Source organism: Carassius carassius, chromosome 39 (genome assembly GCF_963082965.1).
Source record: "Carassius carassius chromosome 39, fCarCar2.1, whole genome shotgun sequence".
Classification (NCBI taxonomy): domain Eukaryota; kingdom Metazoa; phylum Chordata; class Actinopteri; order Cypriniformes; family Cyprinidae; genus Carassius; species Carassius carassius.
Window position 1 is genome coordinate 1,044,577 of NC_081793.1, and position 24,127 is coordinate 1,068,703.

The following is a 24,127-nucleotide window of genomic DNA, read 5'->3' on the forward strand; positions in this document are numbered from 1 at the left end:
TATATATATATATATATATATATATATTAAGTTAAATATATATATATTTATATTTTATTATTTTATATATATATATATATATATATATATATATATATATTTATATTTATATTTTATTATTTTATATATATATATATATATATATATATATATATATTCTTTTATTATTTCTTGGGATTTGAAGTACACATTATATAAATAAGCACACTTTTGTTTTCCACAAAAGTAACCCTTTATGAAACACATCCTTGAGACCAACATTTTTTTTTTCTTTTTTTTTTTCTGTTTGATTTTTTTTTTTTTACATTTAATAACTTAATTGTAATTAATAAATTTTAATTTAAAATTAATGTTAGAAAAAAAAGTTTGAGTAAAATTTTACAATAAGATTCCATTAGTTAATGTTACTTTATGTATTTACTCACATAAACCAACAATGAACAATACATTTATTAAAGTATTTATTAATCTGTTAATGTTATTTAATGAAAATACAGTCGTTCATTGATAGTTCATGTTAATTCACAGTGCATTAACTAATGTTAACAAGCACAACTTTTGATTTTAATAATGCATTAGTAGATGTTAAAATAAACATTAGCTATGATTAATAAATGCTATAGAAGTATTGTTCGTTCTTAGTTCATGTGAACTAAAGTATTAGCATTATTGTAAGGTACAGGTATCTACCAATTGTCCTTGCATCGACAATGAACTGCTTTTCTTTAGACAGTTTTATAGATGTTAAGGTCCGTTACATTGCATCCTTTTCTCTGCAACTTTCTTGCACTTGTTCTTTTTCCTTGCATTCATCTCTCTCTCTATCTTTACACAGCTCACCCATGTCCTCTAATGAACTCCTATGGATTCAATTACACTGGCAGCTGACATACATGCATGCATGCATACCTAAATACACAAACAAACAAGCCTCTCGGGGTTATTATAAATGTCAGGGCTGAAGGTTTGATTATGCAGGACTGTGGGAATACACAAGTTTAATTGCAAGACTCATAAACTCATTTCACGAGTTCACACTTACACATGATCAGAGAGAGTAAAGGTTAAGCATTTTTGGCCTGAACCTTTATATATGCCTCCTCTCAAGCTGACTGGGCAGATCATTTGAACATGCTCCTCCCAAACTTTGTTTATAAAACATCATTTATCTAGTCACTACCCTTGTGCAGACCTTAAGACCAAATTCCTGGAAAGAGCCATTTGAAACTCGATTACAATGTGTTTGTTAAGAACATTTGACACATTTAAGTGTATTACACCAATGAGTATGGAGAATGATTTTAATATAACAATACTGTGATATAGAAATAATGTGCATTACGTTTAAGCACAGTTATGATTTTAGGTTCACTTCAAAGATGAAGTGTGTTAGACTTATCCTACTTGTTATTCTCTGTGCCTATTTTATTTATTTATTTTTAAAAATAATAAAAACTTTACAATTTAAAATAACCATGTTCTATTTAAATATATTGTAAAGTGTAATGTATTTCTGTGATGCTCCGCTGTATTTCCAGCACCATTCCTCCAGTCTTCAGTGTCACATGATCTTCAGAAATCATGAAGATATGCTGTTGACTGCTCAGTTTATTGTATATGTATAGTATAGTTTATATACATCTATAGTTATACTTTTGTGTTCAATGGAAGGAAGTCACTGAACTGATTTGGATGACATAAGGGCGAGTAAATGATTGAACTTCTCATTTTTGAATGAATGATCCCTTTAAGAGTGGTTCAGATAATGGCCTGACTCTCAAAAAAGCTCATGCAATCTACAGAAAAATCGTTTGCATGAATATAAAAGACAGCATACCCTAAACCCTCTGTGATTGAATGAGAAATAAAATGAGAAATGCTTGTAATGAGTTTTTTCTGGTTGTAAAGGTCATTATCACTCAGAATGTATGTGGGTTTGTGAGTGTTTCTGCATTAGTTCTTGGCTTTCTCTCTCATTTATGGACCTGCTTGTGTGTGCCATACATCGGCTTTCATCCATTCTTTGAAACAGATCTGTTGCAGCTGTTTAAGGTCATGTCTCTCTCCTGTAATGAGCTGAAACTGTGTGCATTTCCAAACCAGGTTCTGTGTGACTCCTGTTTCAAAGAAAATTCCATTATGATCACCTCATTTTCTGGCTCTGCTCTGTTTTGCAACTTTCATCTTTGAGGCGGCATTGCTTGTCTTATAATGCATTGCTTTATAAACATGGCATGAATAAAGAATACAAAATAATTGAATGCATGAATATTTAGATTAGGAAATGCATAAGTGGCTCTTGTATATATTTTTTTACACATCTTCTGATAGAGCACTGCATCTCTGAATCAAATCACATGCGAAAAAGAAGCAGCAAAAAACGATGGCATATGTAAGAAGATGCAAATAAATAACACAATCATCAAACATTAAACAGCACATACTAAACACTGCGTAACATTACTGAAGTAAAAGTCGACCCAGAAAGTTGAAGTGATTTATGTTTATAGATTCCGAACCAGATTTTTTCAGCTTGTGATTATTTTTTTTTTTTTTAATGAAACTAACCCAAAAAAATGCATGAAGCTAGAATAAAACTGATTTATTTGTTTGTTTGTTTGTTTAAAAGCATTGATATTTTCTTGCGTTTGGCATAGTGCATGTTCAGATATTCATAAACTATTCTGGGGGCCATGAAAGTTTTGTGAAAATGATCAAAATTGCTGGCAACTTTTTTACAAAACGCTGGTGGGAAAGAGTTAAATCTTACTAGTTTCAAACGGAACTTTCCCATTTGCAAAGTAATCAAATGGAACATTCCATGGAACAGTGAGAAAACATTCAGAAGTAACGCTCATACCTCTTTAGTGTGTGTGTGTGTGTGTGTGTGTGTGTGTGTGTGTGTGTGTGTGTGTGAACTACTTTCCCACTGATTCAGCGTCTTCTTTGGAAACAGCCCACATCTCCATTAGTACTGAGTCATTAGTCAAACCTACCAAAATACTTTGTGAAAAAAAAATATTTTACTATACAAAATACAAAGAGACTACTGATTTCACTACTGAGAAAGGAGTGCTTTCTAGATTATTGACCTAAATGTGTTTGTCTTTTCGCCATATTGTTTGTGGTGTTTATTTGCTCAGCCAATGCCTTATTTTTTCCCACTTTACTTATATAAATAACTGATATAATTTGGCTAATATAAGGAGCTCTAATGCGGTCAAAATCTGGATCTTACAATAATCAACGCCTCGGAATGTCTGTCAGCCAATCAGAATCAAGCATTCTAGAGCGCGGCTCAGATGAACGCTAGCGCCGCTGCGCGGAGACGCGCGGTCACGCGCTTCTGCATCAGAAAGACTGCAGCCTGCAAAAGAAAGCATGGACTCCAGCAGAACCACTGACTTGTGTTTATTTACTTGCTCCTTACACGTCCAGGAGCTGATAAACACTTACGACTAATGTTGCAGACGACGCGTCCCACGAATAAACATTAACAAACCAGTGAACATCATTAAGACAATCAATTAGTTAATGCTGTTTAACACACACAGTTGGATTTAATGTTACACAGCTAGAACTTACCAGAATTGTACTGCAAAAACAGTGATTTTGCAATTATTTCAGTGCAATATAGGCCTTATGTTAATAAACAACATATTTAAGAGATTAAATCTAAATAGTTCCTGTATTGATAAATAACAGGTGCAATGAAATTTGTCAAAATTCATCTAATTTTCATCAAAATTTATCAAAATTGGCTTTTCCTGTAATGTGGTCATTAATAACACAAAAATAGAGCACAGTGTTGTTTAAACACTAAATTAGAGTATAAGTAAAGCACTCCGATGTATACATAACGGAGCAGTTCTGTGAACTCATCAATTATTAGGCGATTTTTACTCATAAATAATACAGTAGAAACCATTTTAACATATTTTACAGTACAGGCCTAAACATGCAAACTTTCCAGAATGACATTTTGTGTTTTTTTTTTAAAACTATGTACAGTAAGGAGTTTGATACACGACGTGAAAGTACTTTTCCTCTCAGTACATTTCCTGGTATTAGCTGCACCCGAATGCACGGACCTCGTGCGCGCTCATCCACGCGCAATGGTCGGTCGCTCAGCACCTGTTGCGCCATCCCGCGGTGACGCGCTCGGGAGGAGGAGCGCAGGCGCGTTTAAAAAGCCGCTCGAGGAGCTTGAGAGAGCCACAGCGAGCTGATCTCCACTAGTCACCACTCACACGAGACAGAAACATGATTAAGAAAATGAACCCCTCGGAGAACGAGTTTGACATCCCGGCGAAGAACTGCTACAGGATGGTCATTCTCGGATCCACCAAAGTCGGCAAGACGGCGATAGTGTCCCGCTTCCTGAACGCGCGCTTCGAGGAGCAGTACACGCCGACCATAGAGGACTTCCACAGGAAACTCTACAGCATTAAAGGAGATGTATACCAGCTGGACATTCTGGATACTTCAGGGAACCATCCGTTCCCAGCTATGAGGAGACTATCTATTCTCACAGGTAAATGTCAGATTGGAAACCAGTGTAACTTTGATTTGCCATTAGACTCGATTTCTAATCTCTCTCTTTATTATTTTGGCAACAGGTGATGTTTTCATCCTGGTGTTCAGTCTGGACAACCGCGAGTCGTTCTGTGAGGTCCAGCGGCTCAAGCAGCAGATCTACGAGACCAAGTCCTGCCTCAAAAACAAGACCAAAGAGAACGTGGACGTGCCCCTGGTCATCTGCGGGAACAAGGGCGACCGCGAGTTCTACCGCGAGGTCCAGCGCGAGGAGATCGAGCAGCTGATCGCCGGGGACGAGCAGTGCGCGTACTTCGAGATCTCCGCCAAGAAGAACACTAACGTGGACCAGATGTTCCAGAGACTTTTTGCTCTCGCCAAGCTGCCTAACGAGATGAGCCCGGACCTCCACCGCAAGGTGTCCGTGCAGTACTGCGACATCCTGCACAAGAAGTCTCTGAGAAACAAGAAGGTCAAGGACGGCGACGCGTACGGCATCATTGCGCCCTTTGCGCGCCGCCCGAGCGTGCACAGTGACTTGATGTACATCAAAGAGAAGGCGATAGGAGGCGGACAGTCAAAGGACAAAGAGAGATGCGTTATCAGCTAAACCCCGAGCCGCCTCCAGCGCTGCTGCGGTCATTACTACGGGATGCAGCCGTGTCGCTGCAGTCTCTCGGAGGGAGTTGTGCCTTTGCGGTGACTCCGAATGGATCGCGTTCGCACCGGCGGTAGAAGTCATCGGCTTGAGCGCTCGCCTCGCGACGTGAAAGCGCATGTTATTCTCGCGAGATCTCCTGTACAGAATAGCGACTCTGTTCTGTTCAGCCCGAGCGCTCTGTGATGTGGCTTATCGACTCCATGCTTCAAATGTGCTTTGTGGGACATTTGCCTTTTTGAGTAACGGAGGGAGAACAAGGGAGGTTGAGTTGCAATGTCAGCTGTTTACATTTTTTTATTTTATTTTGGATCACAAAGAAATAAATTTTTTTTTTTGCAATTTTTTATTGTCAATGAATGTATATTTATTCTCCTATGTCGTTGTTGGATTTTACACGTGGAAAACAGAAATAAAATAATTTCTCAATAATATGCACGTTTCCTCAGTTATTTTCCAGCAGCGCGCGCCGAATTACAAGACACATTTAAGACTGCAAACTAGTAGCTAAATTCAACATAGTCCATATGCATGCTTTGAATCTGCAGAATAATGTGAAATTAACTTTAAGGATGTCTTAACTTGTGTTTTGTAGCACACTTGACGCCTCCTTGATCTATTATGGCATGGAATGAGGCGTGAGCAATTAAAAAAAAAATGGTTTCATATCTTCATATTATCTGAAACTCAATTGAGTATAAATGTTTTAGATATAACCTTTAAAACTGAACAATAATCTGAAAATCCTTCTAGGATGCTCAAACTATTCTCACGTATGCGCTCGACGCAAAGAAAACGGCATCTCTGAGCACATTGAAAAAAAGCTTGCAGATACAGTCCGTATTCAGATCATATCCATTAAAGCTGCAGAATAATTTGAAAATACCCTCTAGGATTCTCAAACTACTGTCTTTTGTTGTGTACACACATGAACTAATTTATCAATTGCAGCTTGGAACTAGGAACCAAAACTCTCTCTGAACACGTTAAAAACATGGTTTCATCTAAAGTTCATTCTGAGTCTAAATATTTCAGATGTATGTTTGCAAACGGCAGAATACTATGAAACTGCCTTCTATGAAGCTCAAACATGAGTCATATGTTGTGGACACACTCGATACCAAGAAAACATGACTTGTAATAGACTAATCTAGTTCGGGTTGGAATGAGGCTCCAGAATGGTCTATAAAAAAGGGGGGGGGGGTTAAATATGTTTTTATAAACTATAAACCATATCTTGAGTATACATATTACATGTACACTACCAGTCAAAAGTTTTTGAACAGTACGATTTTAATTTTTTTTATATTTTTCCAAAATACAACAAAAGCAGTAATATTGTGAAATATTTTTACTATTTAAAATAATTGCTTTCTATTTGAATATATAGTAAAGTGTCATTTATTTCTGTGATGCTCCGCTGTATTTCCAGCATCATTCCTCCAGTCTTCAGTGTCACGTGATCTTCAGAAATCATAATATACTGATTTGCTGCTCAAGAAACATTTATTATAAATTATATATTATAAAATATATTATAAAATATTTCTATTTCAGATAAACGCTGTTCTTCTGAACTTTCTATTCATCAAAGAATCCTGAAAAATTCTGATAATAATCAGAAATGTTTCTTGAGCAGTAAATCATCATATTATTCTGATTTCTGAAGATCATGTGACACTGAAGACTGGAGGAATGATGCTGAAAATACAGCGGAGCATCACAGAAATAAATTACACTCTTACACAGATTCACATGGAAAGTAGAGATTTTTAATAATAAAAATATTTCACAATATTACTGTTTTTGTTGTTGTTGGATCAAATAAATGCAGGCTTGGTGAGCAAAACAGTCATCTGTATAAAAAATAAATAAATAAAAATACCATATTATTCAAAAACTGACTGGTAGTGTATATCCTTTAAAACTGCAGAATAATATAAAAACACCTTCTAGGATTCTCAGACTATTGTGCATCACACTTGATGTCAAGCAAAAAGTTCTTGAAATTAACTAATCTATGCTTGGAACCAAGCCTCAGCATTGCCTCTGGGAATATTAAAAATGACTTCTAATGCTTTAATATATCTGAAAGCTTGCAGATAACCACATCAACGAATAAAAATACGTCAGATATATGATTTAAACCTGCGTAGTCACCTGGAAATGCGCTTAATAGTTGTCAAACTTGCTTATTGTCTTGATTAATACCCTAGTATTGTTCCAGGCTTGAGAAGTAAGAAAAGAAGTTATTTAATGCACAAACTAGGACACAGGTAAAGCATACAGAATCCACTTCAAGCATACATAATCCGACCAAAACTATAGAGAAATGATGAAAAGTAGAGCTCTTGAGTGTGTCATGAGTGAGCGGTGGGTTCAGCTCGGACAGGGTGTCTCTGCAGGGGGTCTCAGGAGGGTGTGTCTCTCTGCAGGGGGTCTCAGGAGGGCTTGGGGATGTCGAACATGCAAAGACTCTTGTATTTGTGCAGCAGCTGGTTCTTGGTGCGGACCTGTTCTCGGAGCGCGCGCAGTCTGCTCTCCTGAAGCGCGGGACTAAGCTCGATCCCCGGCGTGCCTGAGATCTGCTCCCGGGCCTCCTGGAGCCTCGTCTTCAGCTTGTTCAGCTCCTGGAGGACGTCTGGACTGTCTTTGTCCATGCTGTGTGGAGACACGACGAGTTTAGACACACACGCGGGTGTTGTTTAGCTAACACGCTCTGACCCGTGACAGAACACGGCGAAATATGTCTGTATTCTGTGCCTTACTACATAAAAGTTAAAAAAAACACTTCTTACCATTTTATAATGTCGTGTATAATAGGTAAAAAGGAATAATCTTCAGCCTCGTCTGCAACCGGTTCAGCAGCCGCCATGTTTACATCGAGGGGTTTCTACGTCATCAGCGCGCGTCCGCGTTTCTCCGTAAAAAACGTCATGAGACCTTTTATTTATTTATTTATTTTTAAAGCAACATTTGATATTGTAAAACAGACTGGTAAGGTTTTAGAGTATTTATATTATTTATAATAAATATAATTTATTATAATAAATATTATGATAAATATTATAATAAATTATATTTATTATATTATATAATAAATTATATAATAAAATTATATTTATTATAAGAAATATTTAGAGTATTTATTTAGTAAATAAAGTATAAATAAAATAAATAAATACATTTATGCATTTAGCAGCGACTTACATTGCATTCAGTCTAACAATTTTTGCCTATCATGTGTTATAAGTATATATATATATATATACTGCACATTTAACAATTTAATCAATTTTCCCATCATATTTAATATCTAAAAAAGTAAATGTATTATTATATTTAGATATAAAAAAATATTCATATATTACATTTATATTTTATTAAAATATATTTTGATGGGATGTATAAAATATATTTGTAATTATATATATATATATCTGTCTAGAAAATTATCTATCCATTTATCAGTCTATATATTATATTATAGCCTATTACATATATTATATTGTATTATTTTATTTATATTATATTATATTATATTATATTATATTATATTATATTATATTATATTATATTATATTATATTATATTATAGCCTATTATAGCCTATTATAGCCTATTATATTATAGCCTATTATATTCTATCTCATCCTTAACAATGCTGCTCTAATATCTAGTTTACTTCTTTCCATTATTGACCTGGAACTCAATGCTGAGATGCTCAGAGTCAGCTGACTGTAAGAAAAAGCAAACAAACGTTACACAGCCTCCATTGTGTGTCCACTGATCTAGAAAGAAACAATTTCCACTCATTATTTGATCATGAGAATACATATTGGCTGTTTTATGTCTTGGTCATCTGCTGAAGTTGAGATGCGTCCAACATAAAAAAAGATCTTCGCAAAACTTTCCAGGAAACCTCGTAACTATTGCATGCATTGATGAATGTGAATGTTGCCCTCTTTTAACCCATGATCACACACTTTTGTTCTGAATTATAAAAAATTATATAAAAATTTATTAAATATGATAAAAATGGACAAACAGACCTACAATAAAGTATTGTTTTGTGAGAAACTGAAAGAATGATTTAAATTCTGTTTGCAGGATTTGTTTATTATCTTGCTCTTATTTTATCGTGCTCAACTAATAAAAGATGACAAACATGTTTTTCTTCACTTCGTCACGTAAGTTAGACAAGTCTGTTTTGCTCTATAAAGCAGATATTTATTCTATTCAGTCATGCTGTTTATAGCACACTAACTGAATTTGAGGTCAAATGAAACACACATTTCAGTTATAGATTACGGTAAACATTAATTTCTAAAATTAGAATTTAGTTTTAGTCGTCCGAGTGTTTGCATCACACAGAATGCCTAGTTGTAAAGGAATTACAAGTGATTGTTATTGTTGTTTAATTGCTAAACTAGGAATTCCAGGTATAGATACTTTTAGTAATAATAAAAATATGTTTTATATAGCACTGTATAAGGTGCTTAATGCTCAAGGTGCTTCACAACAAAACAAAATTAAACCAGTTACCAACTAAAATGCAATAGTTAATGCATTTCCAATTATAATTATCACTCAATAAACAACTGTTCCCAAAAATAGCCTTTAGAATAAGGTTAATATTATGTGTTTACAGGTTTAAATATTTATTTATATAAGCATTTATTCCTTTATTATTTTATAAGCATATTCCCTGTTCTACCACTTAGCTGTACAGTATTTAAAAATTCAAATAAGAACTTAAAATACAACATTTAAAACTCTAACACTAACTTTAGACATGAAAACAAACAAGTATCCAAAAAATCATAGCATTGCTTTGGGCAATAAAAAGCATTCTTGAAAAAATATAAAACACATATAAAACACGTCACAACTTGCCCCAACCTGACTTTAAAAAATAAATAAATAAATAAAGTCTACTTTTTAAATATTTTAGTTCAGAAGTAAAAAAAAAAAAAAAAGAAAACAAATCTGGAGAAATCAGACATTTGACTCGTAACCTGTGTGTGTGTCTGTACACTGTAAAATCTAATAAGTTGGGCTTACTTAAAAAAAGCATGCAAACTGATTGCCTTGAAAAAACTAAGTAAAGTGAAATAGGAATAGTATGTTGTACTGACAAATGCTTAGTTAGTATAGTTAGAATAAATTATGCAGTTGCTTTGTTTTAAAGTTGTTGTTTTTATTTGCCAGTTTTATTTGCTGTCTTGTGTCAGCAGTAGCACAACAAAAAGAGCAAATAAAATGGCTATTGTTACAATTAATGAAAATAAATAAAATTTAATTGTTACCATTGTTGTGATTCACGTGATGAATGTTTAAGTCTGTGTGTGACTTCAGCATATTACCACTCACTATTTAAGGATTATATAAAAAGCATATCAGGGTATTTATGAAAAACAAAATCTCAAAAAGGTCATTATTAAACACATACATAAAAATGCTTTAATTAAAAAAATAGGTCATTTTATAAAAGCAACCTATTTATTACTTTTCTTTGAAATCAAACAACTCTGATTTCATGATGCATTTCTCCATTAATAGAGAGAAAATTGTAGTAACATAAATGAAGTTTCAAGTGCCCAACAAAGGGAACGCTAATCACTATAATGGTGAGCTACAAAAAAACCCCGGCAATTAGCAACATATTAGTGCTGCCTCTCACTGGTTTATTAATGTCATTGGTTCCTTTGTGGCTACTTGAATATTTTAAGTAAGTGTCACTCAAAACAGTAAGTAAATTGTTTTATTTGCCTTGAAAGTAGCTGAAACTTAATAAAACCTAGTAAGTATAACGACTAAGTAAAGATAACTAATTAAATCTAAGTAAGGTAAACTATTGGATTTTACAGTGTATGAGAATGCATGCAGAGAGAGAGAGTGTGTGTGTGTGTGAGTGTGTGTGTGTGTGTGTGTGTATCTGTCTGTGTGTGTGTGTGTGTGTGTGTGTGTGTGTGTCTGTCTGCGTGTGTGTGTGTGTGTGTGTGTGTGTGTGTGTGTGTGTGTGTGTGTGTGTGTGTGTGTGTGTGTACGTCCTGTCAGCTCACAGTAAGGTGTTTGTATTTGTTCGTCTCTGACTGCGTGAACAGCGTGATTGTTCTGATCCGACGCTCAGCAAACCCTCGGAGCCCGTGGTTCATCATCAGTTATTATTCATTAGTGACAGGCCTCCTCCATTATCCTCGCACTGTGCACACAAGGGCTTGTCATTAACAGGATGTTTTGATGGAAGCACATTGTTTGCCAATCATGCTTCCTCATTGCAATACTCTGTCTGATCCATACTGGAGAAAAGCACAATCAATACTTTCATCTGTTTGCTTGTAATGCCACTGAGATGATGAAGCCATGTACTTCATTGTTTAAGTGTGCTGTTGTGAAAGAAAGAAAGAAAGAAAGAAAGAAAGAAAGAAAGAAATAACGAGAGAGAAAGAAAGAAAGAAAAAGTGAATGTGGCTATTTTTTGAGAATGTAAAAGCAGAAAGGAAGCTAATAATTTTATGAAAGCATTTATGTCTTCATTCTTTTATTATTATTTGAGTTGCAACCCTGTTTAAAGTTGAAATGATCAGTTTTACAGACATAGGAGTTTAGGCTTCATGGCAAGGCCACATATTTGTTATTAATCTCTGCTATATAAAGTTTAAATATATGTTTATTCTCTACCAGACAAGGTCTGCAAGTAAACTTACACTTTTGGGGGAAAAACATAATTAATGAAAATTACAAAATTATAAACTGAAACTTTTTAAAAAAAAAAACTTTAAAACTTTAAAAGACTAATAAAAATGACAAAATTACACTCAAACACTCAAAACTAAAAAACTAAAACTTTTTAAAAAGCTACATAGACATTAAAAATGAATCCAAAAAAAAACGTAAAAAATAAAACTATATAGATCCTAAAAAAAACACACATGACAAAATGAAAAACTAAAACTTTTAGGTATTATAAACTATTAAAAATGAAATTACACACGATAAAAACTAAAACTTTTTATTAAAATAGGAATTAAAAACTAATAAAATTACACTTTTTTAAAAATATTTAAAAAAGACAAATCACTTCAACTAAAAAGGTAAAAACTAAACCTTTTAAAACAGACACGAAAAAATGACACTTTTTTGTTTTACTGAAATCAAAATGAGAACAGAAATATAAAAATAATGAAAAATAATTATATAATAGTCTCAATGATAAAATAACACAACTCAACCACATGTGATCTTCAAACTGCTTGAAACTCTGGTTTTTCAAGTTTTGTGACTTTTTTCATTTATTACATTCATTATAGAGATGGATATCTTCACAAAGATAAGTTTAGCAAGTGATTTTATTTTCACACAAACATCATGTAAACATACATAGTTTATTTTTTCAAAAAAAAAAAAAAGAAAAAAAGTTGGAACTACTTTTTTGTAGCCAATTGAAAATACTGACCCCTGCCCAGTTTGAACTAGTTTGTCACGAGTGATATACGGGCCACAGTGGTATTTATGTCAGATTAAAGGTGAGGATACAGATCGTACTGTTCTGATCTCATCCTTCTCTTTTACTCTGGAGTTCACACCTAGATTACATCACATCATGCTGATCTTTCGTTCGGAGGCAGAGAGTATTTCACAGTCATTAGGAACTCTGGAAACCTCGAGGAAAGAATCTGTTTATTGGAAGATGACTGTTATGCAACACAAAAGGAATCTGAAGCATATTAAAAATTGAGTGCAATATGTGTAATGTGTTAAAAACACGTGGCCAAAAAGTTAATGATAATGATTCTAGATCAGGACGTGACAGAAAGGAGGAGAAAACAAGTTGTTGACTGTGCTTTTTTTCTTAGGAAAGGTTCTGTCTGTGCTGTTTCACACTTGAGTGGTTTGCAGCATCCGCTTCCTGACGCTTTGTGGACGGACTTAATCAGAGACTAGCTGTTGACAGGTCAGCTAAACTTGGACCACTTTAGTGACCATTAATGACACCTGTCAATCTTTGACCAGCCTGCAAAAGAGTGAGTTTAAAGAGAGAGGGGCGGAGTTAGCAGCAGCTCATTAGCATTTAAAGAGACATGCACCCTCAGCCACATATTACCAATCGTACATCAATGGAAAGATTAATTTATTCAGATATCAGATGATGCATAAATCTCAATTCGAAAAATAAGAGTCTCATTGAGTAAATTTTCAGGATTTTTTGTTTATTCTGGAAGTGAACTAATCATCTAAAACTAAAACCATAAAAATGTATTTTACTTTTTAATTTTATTTAATTTATTTTACATCAGTTAGTTGCTAAGACAACATTTTTTTTCATTTTTCATTTAATTTAACTTGACGTAATAAAGAATTAAATTAAATTAAATTAAATTAAATTAAATTAAATTAAATTAAATTAAATTAAATTAAATTAAATTAAATTAAATTAAATTAAATTAAATTAAATTAAATTAAACAAACATATCATAAAAAAAGATTAAACAAATTTAAAAAGATAAAAGCACTGACCAAAATTATTTTAGAATGTATTTATTTATTTATTCATTCATTTATTTATTTATTTATTTATTTATTTATTTATTTACTTATTTATTTATTTATTTATTTATTTGTTTTATCCCAGATTCATTAGACAAATAGATATATATTCAGGTGCATTCAAAAAGATTTTCTGGATTTTCCTTAGTTGTCAGTTATGAGCATCAAAATCAAAAGAAATATACATTTGAAACATATCAGTCTGTGTGTAATGAATGAATATAATTTACAAGTTTCACTTTTCAAATGGAATTAGTGAAATAAATCAACTTTTTGATGATATTCTAATTATATGACCAGCACCTGTATTTATATATATATATATATATATATATATATATATATATATATATATATATATATATATATATATATATATAAGTGGCTTTTAGAATAAATATTTAGAACATAATGCATGAATGCAAATGTAAATATACTGTATCTAGCATTTGTGACAGAAAGTGCCGTTCATTCACTGCATCACTAAAGAGACGAGCCACTCTTAGTTTCTTGGTCTTCTGTCACAAAAACACTGTAGTGGCTTCATGTGAGGAATATTCCACATATGCATCCACATATGCACTGGAGAAATACATTAAAAAAAAACAAAAGTTCCACTGAATAAAGACGTTTGTGTCATGAAGATGCTTTATACAGTATTGATTCAGTCTGATCACGGTTGAAATAATCAGTCTTACAGTTCAGATTTAACTGCTACTGGCATGTTATATACTCTCCAAAGCCAACTTCTCCTCTCGTTTGGCACTTACTGGTCTCGTCTGGGAACCAAACTTTCCTGCTGTCCTCTTTAAAATCCAGCTCAGACCAGCATGTATTTCACTGATGACTCTGGGGTGGATAGGCAAGGATATTTTCACGGATTTCTTGACTGATATTTGAGAAATGCACAGATTTCATTGGGGTGTTAGTTTAGTATCACTATTAGTTTTTATTAAGAATTATTAGTAGTAGTTTTTACACTGTAAAAAAAAGAAAACTTAGTAAACAAGTGTTGTTTCAACTTAAAATAAAAGTGTTTGTGCTTGACTTAAAATTATAAATTTGGTTAATTTTAGTTTTGTTAAGTTGGATATTTAAGTTATCTCTACAAATATTAATTTAAATAATTGCAACACACACACACACACATATATATATATATATATATATATTTATTATTATTATTATTTTCTTTTATTTTTACAGTGAATATTTTGGATTAGTTTAAGATTGCATATTTACCATTTTAATTTTAGCAAAAAAATAAAAAACAAATTATGTTGTGTGTCATTTTTATTATTATTTTATATGTCTCTATGTTAATTTTTATTTCAGTTTTATTTTGTTATTTTAGTATATCAAGTATCTAAATGAAGATGGGAATTGTTGCCAAGTTGAAATATATGTATATATGTACTATGTAAACTCTTCTGCTCAGCAAGGATGCATTTATTTTGATCAAAAATACAGAAAAAAGGTGAAATATTATTCTAATGTAAAACAGCTGTTTTCTGTGTGAATCTGTGTTAAAGTGTAATGTATTTCTGTGATGCTCCGCTGTATTTTCAGCATCATTCCTCCAGTCTTCAGTGTCACATGATCTTCAGAAATCATGAAAATATGATGATTTACTGCTCTAGGAACATTTCTGATTACTTTAAATATTTTGAATTTATTTTATTCAGTGTTAAATAATTTTTTATTTTTATAACATTCATTTTCAAAAAGCTAATTTTTTTTTTTGTCCCAATTAACTTTAATGGATGCTCTTTATCTGCACTCTCAAAAAAAAGGTACAAAAGTAATCACTGGGGCGGTACCTACACTTTTGTACCTTTTAAATACTTATATATGTATCTTTAAGGTACTAATATGGACTCTTTAGACTCTTTTAGGACAGCTCCAGTGACAGCATTTGTACCTTTTTCTCTAAACGTGTGGTGGAGCAGCCGTGATGATCACCAGCACAAAATACTGATCCAACAGTCTGGTGAAGCTAGTAGATTATATGTTTAGCACACAGTCCTGAGCTCAACACACACTGCTGACTTTCTTTCTTTCTTTACTTTAGCAGGGTAATTACTATCAGTTACATAAGCACACACTCACTCGCCCAAGCCAGATTCCGGAGGTTTCTCCCTAATTTCCATTAAGAGTCAATAAACTGGATCTGTGTTGTGCCAGAGGGGACTGGTGGGCACCTTCACACACACACACACACACACACACTGTCTGATTGTATTCAGGCTCTCCTTTCGCTTCTCCATGACGTGTGTGAAATACAAAAAATGAAAAACGTGTGTTTCCAGGCTTCGAGTGTGTGTGTGTGTGTGTGTGTGTGTGTGTGTGTGTGTGTGTGTGTGTGTGTGTGTATCTGCATATGATGCCCTCTTATGATCAAAAAATCTCGTGCAGAAATAGTTTTTGTTTAAACCCACTTGACACGAAGCATGAGCACATTTCTGTGTAAAGTGTAAAATTCTGTTCAACAGGACAATTTAGTTTAATTGTAATTATTTATAAAGCACAAGTAAACACAACAAAAGTTGACCACTGTGCTGTACAAACACACTTTAGAAAACAAGATAAATATTATTACAATTTAAAAAGCTGTTTACTACGGTGGCCGAGAAGTGCAAAACAAATCACAATTACAAAAACAAAATAACAAATCCAAAAACACAACGACAATTCAGAAAACACAGAAGTACTAACCACATTGTCCGGTAGCCGAACAACTGTCCTGGTCCACGCAGCTCTGCTCTAATAGCATTCCTTACTTCGTCTATGGGCGAATAGTTCTTTCTTCTGAACATACCATTATTCTTCAGGTGTGTTTTTAAAGAGCCCAAGCTCATTTTAATGTCGTGGTATGTCGCCAGCATGTCCACAATCACGGCATATGAATGTCCTTCTTCAAAGTAGCGTTTAATGTGTTCCATTTTAGCAAAATTCAACATTAGATTTCAACAAAGTTGATCACAATTTATTTTTGATTGACAGGTGTCTCATCCAATCAGCGATAAGTATGTCGTTCTCAAATATACCTACCTTTTCCGTTTTGTATGAATTGTCGTTGTGTTTTCTGAATTGTTATTTTGTTTTCTGAATTGTCATTGTGTTTTTGGATTTGTTATTTTGTTTTTGTAATTGTGATTTGTTTTGCACTTCTCGGCCACCGTAGTTTTCTGTGAATTTATGTGAATATATTGTAAAGTGTAATGTATTTCTGTGATGCTCCGCTGTATTTTCAGCATCATTCCTCCAGTCTTCAGTGTCACATGATCTTCAGAAATCATGAAAATATGCTGTTTACTGCTCAAGAAACATTTGATTATTATCAATGTTGAACACAGTTGTGCTGCACAATATGCATTTATTTCTTTTTTGGAAACAGTGATTCTTTGGTGAATACAAAGTTCAAAAGAAATGTAATATTTGTTTGAATGTAAAAGCCTTTACTGTCATTACTGATCAATTTAATGCACAGATTAAAGTATTACTTTTTTTTTAAATGAATGTACTGACCCCAAACTTTTGAGCAGTAGTATATATATGTATATATTAGTATATATATAATAAATAAACACAGTAAAGCACTGGCAATATCAATACATTTCTTAAATCGTTAAGTCACATAAGAAAAGAATAAAAAGTAATTTACGAAAAAAAAAAGTGAAGTAAATATAATTTAAAGCCTGTCAAAGGTAGTAATGATTTTTACATGAATATTTATCCCTGATAACAGCTAAAGGAACGAAGTAGCTAATAAAACTAAATCTAGTGATTGCAGTCACACAGCAGGTTTCTGCTCTGTTCATCGACTCTGATTGTAGTCATTCTTTACCTCTCTTTTTCATTTTCTGTGATGGTTCAGATTGTCACTGGTTATCAGTTTCACGACCTCGTAAAGAACGGAGAGAGGTGTGTGGCGTGTGACTCACGTGCAGCGTCCCCGTGTCCTCAAACCCTCTCCTCCAGTCTTTACCTTTCAACTGGAGGAAATACACTCTATGTGTTTGAGTTAAAATCATCTTAATGCTGGATGTGTTTCATCTTTTGTCTTCTCCAGATGTTCACTGATGGACTGGAGTGCTGTGGATTATTGTGATGTTTTTATCAGACTCTCATTCTGACGGCACCCATTCACTGCAGAGCATCCATTGATGAGACACTGATGCAGTGCTACATTTCTACAAACCTGATGAAGAAACAAACTCATCCTGATCTGGGAGGATCACATTTCCTAAGCTAATTTTCATTTTGGGTTAAACTATCCCTTTAAAAACAGCATTTATTCCCAAATGATCATTTAATAATGCATAGTAGGCCTATGTTTAGTTTTGCATGGTATATATAGCTTAATAACAGTGTTTAGATGTGCAGCCCTTCCTACTGATGCAACACGACTAGACAAACAAATACAAATATAGCATGAAATAATCCAATTTATTTGTGATACCATCTAATTCAATCCGTCCAGCCTTCCTGTTCCTCTGACACATGTTTCTGGAGCCTCCACGTGGAGATGGCGATCGAAGGAAACTAGCAAACCTGCTCCTGAACAGTGTTACATAAGAGATGGTAAAGGAAGATGGATCAGCAAAGGAGCGGGATACTAATTGAGAACATTAATAAATGAGGCACGCAACGAAATAGACTTCACAACGTCTGAGAGCACCAGCGAAAACGCATCGGTTTTGCATTTTTATTATCGAAAAGATTAATTTTTCATGTAAATCTAATAATATTTTAATATGAATTGAATTTCAGCCACGATTTCTTATTTGATCAAGGGTCTTGAATAGTTCTTTATGTAACAGTTTTAAAATATTAAAAAATCTTATCACTAAAACTTTGTGTATTTTCCAATCCTCATTTGTTCATGCAACAATGAGCAATATGTGTTTTACAGCATGTACTCATTTATGTTAATATTAGTTTATAAAAATTGTTAATGTTAGTTCACAGTGCATTAACTAGTGTTAACAGATACAACTTTCATTAAAAAATGCATTATTATTATTTACATTTGACAACATTAATACATTTACAATGATTTTTGTGACTCTTGTCAGTTTGAGGAAACATCTGTAATCATTTATATTTTTGGAAATAGAAAGTCAAACAGAATGTATTGCATTCGTGGATATAATGTAGTCAGTCATCCAAGTATTGCATGCATAAAAAAATGCAAAGTGTGCAGTTTACATGCAGTGTACTGTACTGCAGAAACAGTAGGACTGTATGTTAGTAAAATACATGTAATTTATTTAGAGCACAACCCACAATTACTTCTGTGAATCACATCTCTGTTACCAGCAGGAACAGTCTGATAATAGCTGTGATCAGCTCTCAAAGGGGAATGATCTCATGCTTCAAATGCTTCAAAAATATCAACTACAATCAAACTAAACTTTCAAAACTTATTTCTAATGTATAGCCATAAACTCTTTCATTTGTTATCAGAAATATGTTGGCATGAATTAAATATGTACTGATGTACGGTCGCAGTGGACCAGATCAACACCAACATAAAAAAATGATGAACAAATTCATAATGAATGAAAGATGCAGCCAGTGTTCTGTAAACTCGCATGACCTGCGACATTTTATAAAATGACCATTCTTTACTAATGCACAAGAACTTGTTGTTGTTGTAGTATATGAATACATGTTGTTCAGATATTAGCTTCATGTGTTTGTGCGTATGCATTTACTGAATCGTGTCCGGAGTGATGAGCTTTCTGAATTAATATTAATATATTTTGATGAAACATTGGCCTCATATCATGCCATCTTGGTCTTGAACAACACATAAAAGACATTTCAAGTGTTTGATTGTAATTGCTAGCCGAAATATGATATATATATATATACAACCCGAATTCCGGAAAAGTTGGGACGTTTTTTGAATTTTAATAAAATGAAAACTAAAGGAATTTCAAATCACATGAGCCAATATTTTATTCACAATAGAACATAGATAACGTAGCAAATGTTTAAACTGAGAAATTTTACACTTTTATCCACTTAAATAGCTCATTTAAAATTTAATGCCTGCTACAGGTCTCAAAAAAGTTGGCACGGGGGCACCAAATGGCTAAAAAAGCAAGCAGTTTTGAAAAGATTCAGCTGGGAGAACATCTAGTGATTAATTAAGTTAATTGATATCAGGTCTGTAACATGATTAGCTATAAAAGCTTTTTCTTAGAGAAGCAGAGTCTCTCAGAAGTAAAGATGGGCAGAGGCTCTCCAATCTGTGAAAGACTGCGTAAAAAAATTGTGGAAAACTTTAAAAACAATGTTCCTCAACGTCAAATTGCAAAGGCTTTGCAAATCTCATCATCTACAGTGCATAACATCATCAAAAGATTCAGAGAAACTGGAGAAATCTCTGTGCGTAAGGGACAAGGCCGGAGACCTTTATTGGATGCCCGTGGTCTTCGGGCTCTCAGACGACACTGCATCACTCATCGGCATGATTGTGTCAATGACATTACTAAATGGGCCCAGGAATACTTTCAGAAACCACTGTCTGTAAACACAATCCGCCGTGCCATCAGCAGATGCCAACTAAAGCTCTATCATGCAAAAAGGAAGCCATATGTGAACATGGTCATAGTCTTACTTGATCTTAGTGCTGCGTTCGACACCTTAGATCATGACATACTCATAGATCTATTACAAAACTATACAGGTATTCAAGAGCAGACTCTAAGATGGTTTAGATCCTACCTGTCCGATCGCTACCATTTTGTTTATTTAAATGGGGAGTCATCTAATTTATCATCAGTAAAATATGGAGTGCCACAAGGATCCGTCCTAGGTCCTCTTCTATTTTCAATATACATGTTGCCCTTGGTAATATTATTAGAAAATACGGAATTAGTTTCCACTGTTATGCTGATGATACTCAGCTATATATCTCAACGAGACCAGATGAAACCTCTAAATTATCTAAGCTAACAGAGTGTGTTAAAAATGTAAAAGATTGGATGACCAATAATTTTCTCCTATTAAATTCGGATAATTAATTATTGGACCAAAAAACAGTACACAGAATCTCGTAGATTACAGTTTGCCACTAGATGGATGTACTGTTACTTCCTCTACAGTCAAAAATCTGGGTATTATATTAGACAGCAACTTGTCTTTTGAAAATCATATTTCCAATGTTACAAAAACTGCATTCTTCCATCTTAGAAACATTGCCAAGCTACGAAACATGTTCTCTGTTTCTGATGCAGAAAAGCTAGTTCATGCATTCATGACCTCTAGACTGGACTATTGTAATGGACTTCTAGGTGGTTGTCCTGTTTCTTCAATAAACAAGCTACAGGTCGTCGAAAAAATGCAGCAGCTAGAGTCCTTACCAGGTCAAGAAAATATGATCATATTATCCCAATTTTACAGTCTCTGCACTGGCTACCTATTAAGTTCTGTATCAGTTACAAATTATCATTACTTACCTATAAGGCCCTAAATGGTTTAGCTCCTGCGTACCTAACTAGCCTTCTACCACGCTACAACCCATCACGCACCCTAAGGTCACAAAACGCTGGACTTTTGGTAGTTCCTAGGATAGCAAAGTCCACTAAAGGAGGTAGAGCTTTTTCACATTTGGCTCCCAAACTCTGGAATAGCCTTCCTGATAATGTTCGGGGTTCAGACACACTCAAATCTAGATTAAAAACGCATCTCTTTCGCCAACCATACGAATAATGTATCTCTTAAATTGTGAGTGTAGTTGTATCTGATCAAATGTGCATTTTTATTCTTTAGCTTGGGTTAAACTAATTAATTTTACTTTGCTGGATCAGCAGCTATGCTAATGATGTCTCTATTTGTTTCTCTGTTTCTGCTGGATTTACATCCCGTGGTAACTAGGATTTACACAAGCTCCAGTCTGGATCCAGAACACCTGAGAAGAGATGATGCTGACCCTCAGAGGACCCCAGATGATGCTAACCCTGAATCAACAAACAGAACTAACAAATATTGCTACAAGTGTGACTGCATCATATAATAATTGCTGTTAATGAGGTTCATCGTCTGGCTGACTACATCTTGTATTAATTTTTCTAAAAATCCTGTCATATGTGCACAAACTGACAGTCACCACTTATAAGCTACTACTAAATATTGTAGGGCGGGACTTGGTTGTGTGCATCAGCTGTTGATTAGAGGTTGAGATGTGGGCATGGCTCTTAAAAGTGGAGGTGGGGTTTAATCTGATTAAATGATTGGAGAAGTCCAGCAGACATTAACAGAGATAAGTCTGCATTTTTAATTAAATATTATGAATAAATAAATGAGTAATTAACATGTATGAATGACTTGTTGATTTTAAGATCCATAACATGCATTTAAAAAAAATATATAGAATAATAAAATGCATTTTAATTTAATTGAAATGAATCTGTTGCATTTGTTACCACTAAAAAAAAAACAAAAAAAAACAAACAGTGTGCATGAGAAATCCAGATCAAGCATGGCAGGGAAATCACATCATTACTGGTGGTTACTAATGCAATTATTACTTTAGATATTGTGATATTGTATTGCACAGATTGTCTTCGGAAATGAAAAAGATGATATAATTTATACACTGCACACCAGGGCTATTATACTTAACTTACACAAAAAGCATAAAATAATTATTTGAATTAAAATAAACTTTAATTGATATAAAATATAATTTTATTTTAGCTAGATGTTAAGGCAATGTTTCTCATTTTGAATTGATATGTCAGTCAGCCTCGGGATTGCGTACAGAGCCGTTAAACTGATATTTGCTGTGACTGAATATGTTTGGCAGCAGGACAAGTGCACGACCGGAGGATTTTCGTCTCTGATCTCAGTGATGCTGGATGGACAGACTCCATCATAAGTGTGTCTGTATGGATTCATGAGCTGCATTAAGAACAGAGTGTGGGACGGCAGAGAATGAGTCACAGCAGGGATTTCCTCTCTCATCTGTGTTTAAGTTTGTGGAGAGTTCCGTTTGTTCCATGCCTTTGGGAAATACAGTGACACATGGCATTACAATAATCGGTTGTCATTTGATGGATCTGTATAAACATGGCAAACCCACATCTGAATGCACACGCATGTGATGTCTCTGCTGGGACGTCACTCTGAGAAATCTGCTCAACACACATGCATTAGATCTGGATTCTGGTCAAAAACACACACACACACACACACACACACAGAGACACACAAAGACACACACACACACAGAAAGAGACACACAAAGACACAAACACACACACAGACACACACACACACACACACAGAAAGAGACACACAAAGACACAAACACACACACAGACACACACAGACAAGGACACGGAGAGACACACACACACATACACACAGAGAGACACACAAAGACACAAACACACACACACACACACACACACACATACACACAGAAAGAGACACACAAAGACACAAACACACACACAGAGAGACACACACAGACACACACACACAGAGAGAGACACACACAGACAAGGACACGGAGAGACACACACACATATACACACACACAGAGAGAGAGAGACACACACACACACAGAGAGTCATACACACACACACACACACACAGAGACACACACACACAGAGACACAGACACACACACACAAAGACACACACACACACACACACACACACACACACACACGCACAGAGAGTCATACACACACACACACGCACAGAGACACACACACACACACAGAGAGACACAGAGACACAGACACACACACACAAAGACACAGACACACACACACACACACACAAAGGCACACATACATAAAGACACACACACACACACACACAGAGAGTCATACACACACACACGCACAGAGACACACACACACACACACACAGAGACACAGACACACACACACAAAGACACACACACACACACACATGCACAGAGAGTCATACACACACACATGCACAGAGACACACACACACACAGAGAGAGACACAGACACACACACACACACACACAAAGGCACACATACATAAAGACACACACACACACACACACGCACAGAGAGTCATACACACACACACGCACAGAGACACACACACACACACACAGAGAGACGCACACACACACACACACGTAGCAGCAGCTCATCAGCTTTTTGTTTGACTTTCACAGCAGACAATATAAATGTATTGATTTTATTTCTTGCCTTTATATCTTGCCTTCGGTAGTTTCCCCTCTGCATAATTAATGATTATTCTGCCTCTGGAAAGTTCCACTGCCTGATATTTGCTGATAGACACTATTATTATTATCATAAGAACTTCAATATACCATAATGTTTTCACAATCAAATTATCATGAAGTAAACAAACAT

At 34.4% G+C, this 24,127-nt stretch overlaps 2 protein-coding genes across 2 annotated transcripts; one reads left to right on the forward strand and one right to left on the reverse strand.

Annotated features, from left to right (window-relative positions):
* The first annotated feature begins 4,207 nt into the window (after nt 1-4,207).
* Nucleotides 4,208-5,628, forward strand: LOC132121157 (dexamethasone-induced Ras-related protein 1-like). The gene is made up of 2 exons (XM_059530337.1): nt 4,208-4,534; nt 4,620-5,628. Exons 1-2 carry the CDS (start codon nt 4,264-4,266, stop codon nt 5,144-5,146), a joined length of 798 nt encoding a protein of 265 aa, XP_059386320.1. The 5' UTR covers nt 4,208-4,263; the 3' UTR covers nt 5,147-5,628.
* A 1,795-nt stretch (nt 5,629-7,423) lies between these two features.
* med9 (mediator complex subunit 9) lies at nt 7,424-8,136 on the reverse strand. The gene is made up of 2 exons (XM_059530122.1): nt 7,993-8,136; nt 7,424-7,855 (listed from the first exon to the last, which is right to left on the reverse strand). Exons 1-2 carry the CDS (start codon nt 8,067-8,069, stop codon nt 7,636-7,638), a joined length of 297 nt encoding a protein of 98 aa, XP_059386105.1. The 5' UTR covers nt 8,070-8,136; the 3' UTR covers nt 7,424-7,635.
* Nucleotides 8,137-24,127: the final 15,991 nt, after the last annotated feature.

Coding starts and splice junctions, on each gene's coding strand:
- med9 (XM_059530122.1), bottom strand. CDS start 8,069: ATGGCGGCTGCTGAACCGGTTGCAGACGAGGCTGAAGATTATTCCTTT. Junction 7,856..7,992: donor ATACACGACATTATAAAATG/GTAAGAAGTGTT, acceptor GTCTCCACACAG/CATGGACAAAGACAGTCCAG.
- LOC132121157 (XM_059530337.1), top strand. CDS start 4,264: ATGATTAAGAAAATGAACCCCTCGGAGAACGAGTTTGACATCCCGGCG. Junction 4,535..4,619: donor GAGACTATCTATTCTCACAG/GTAAATGTCAGA, acceptor TTTTGGCAACAG/GTGATGTTTTCATCCTGGTG.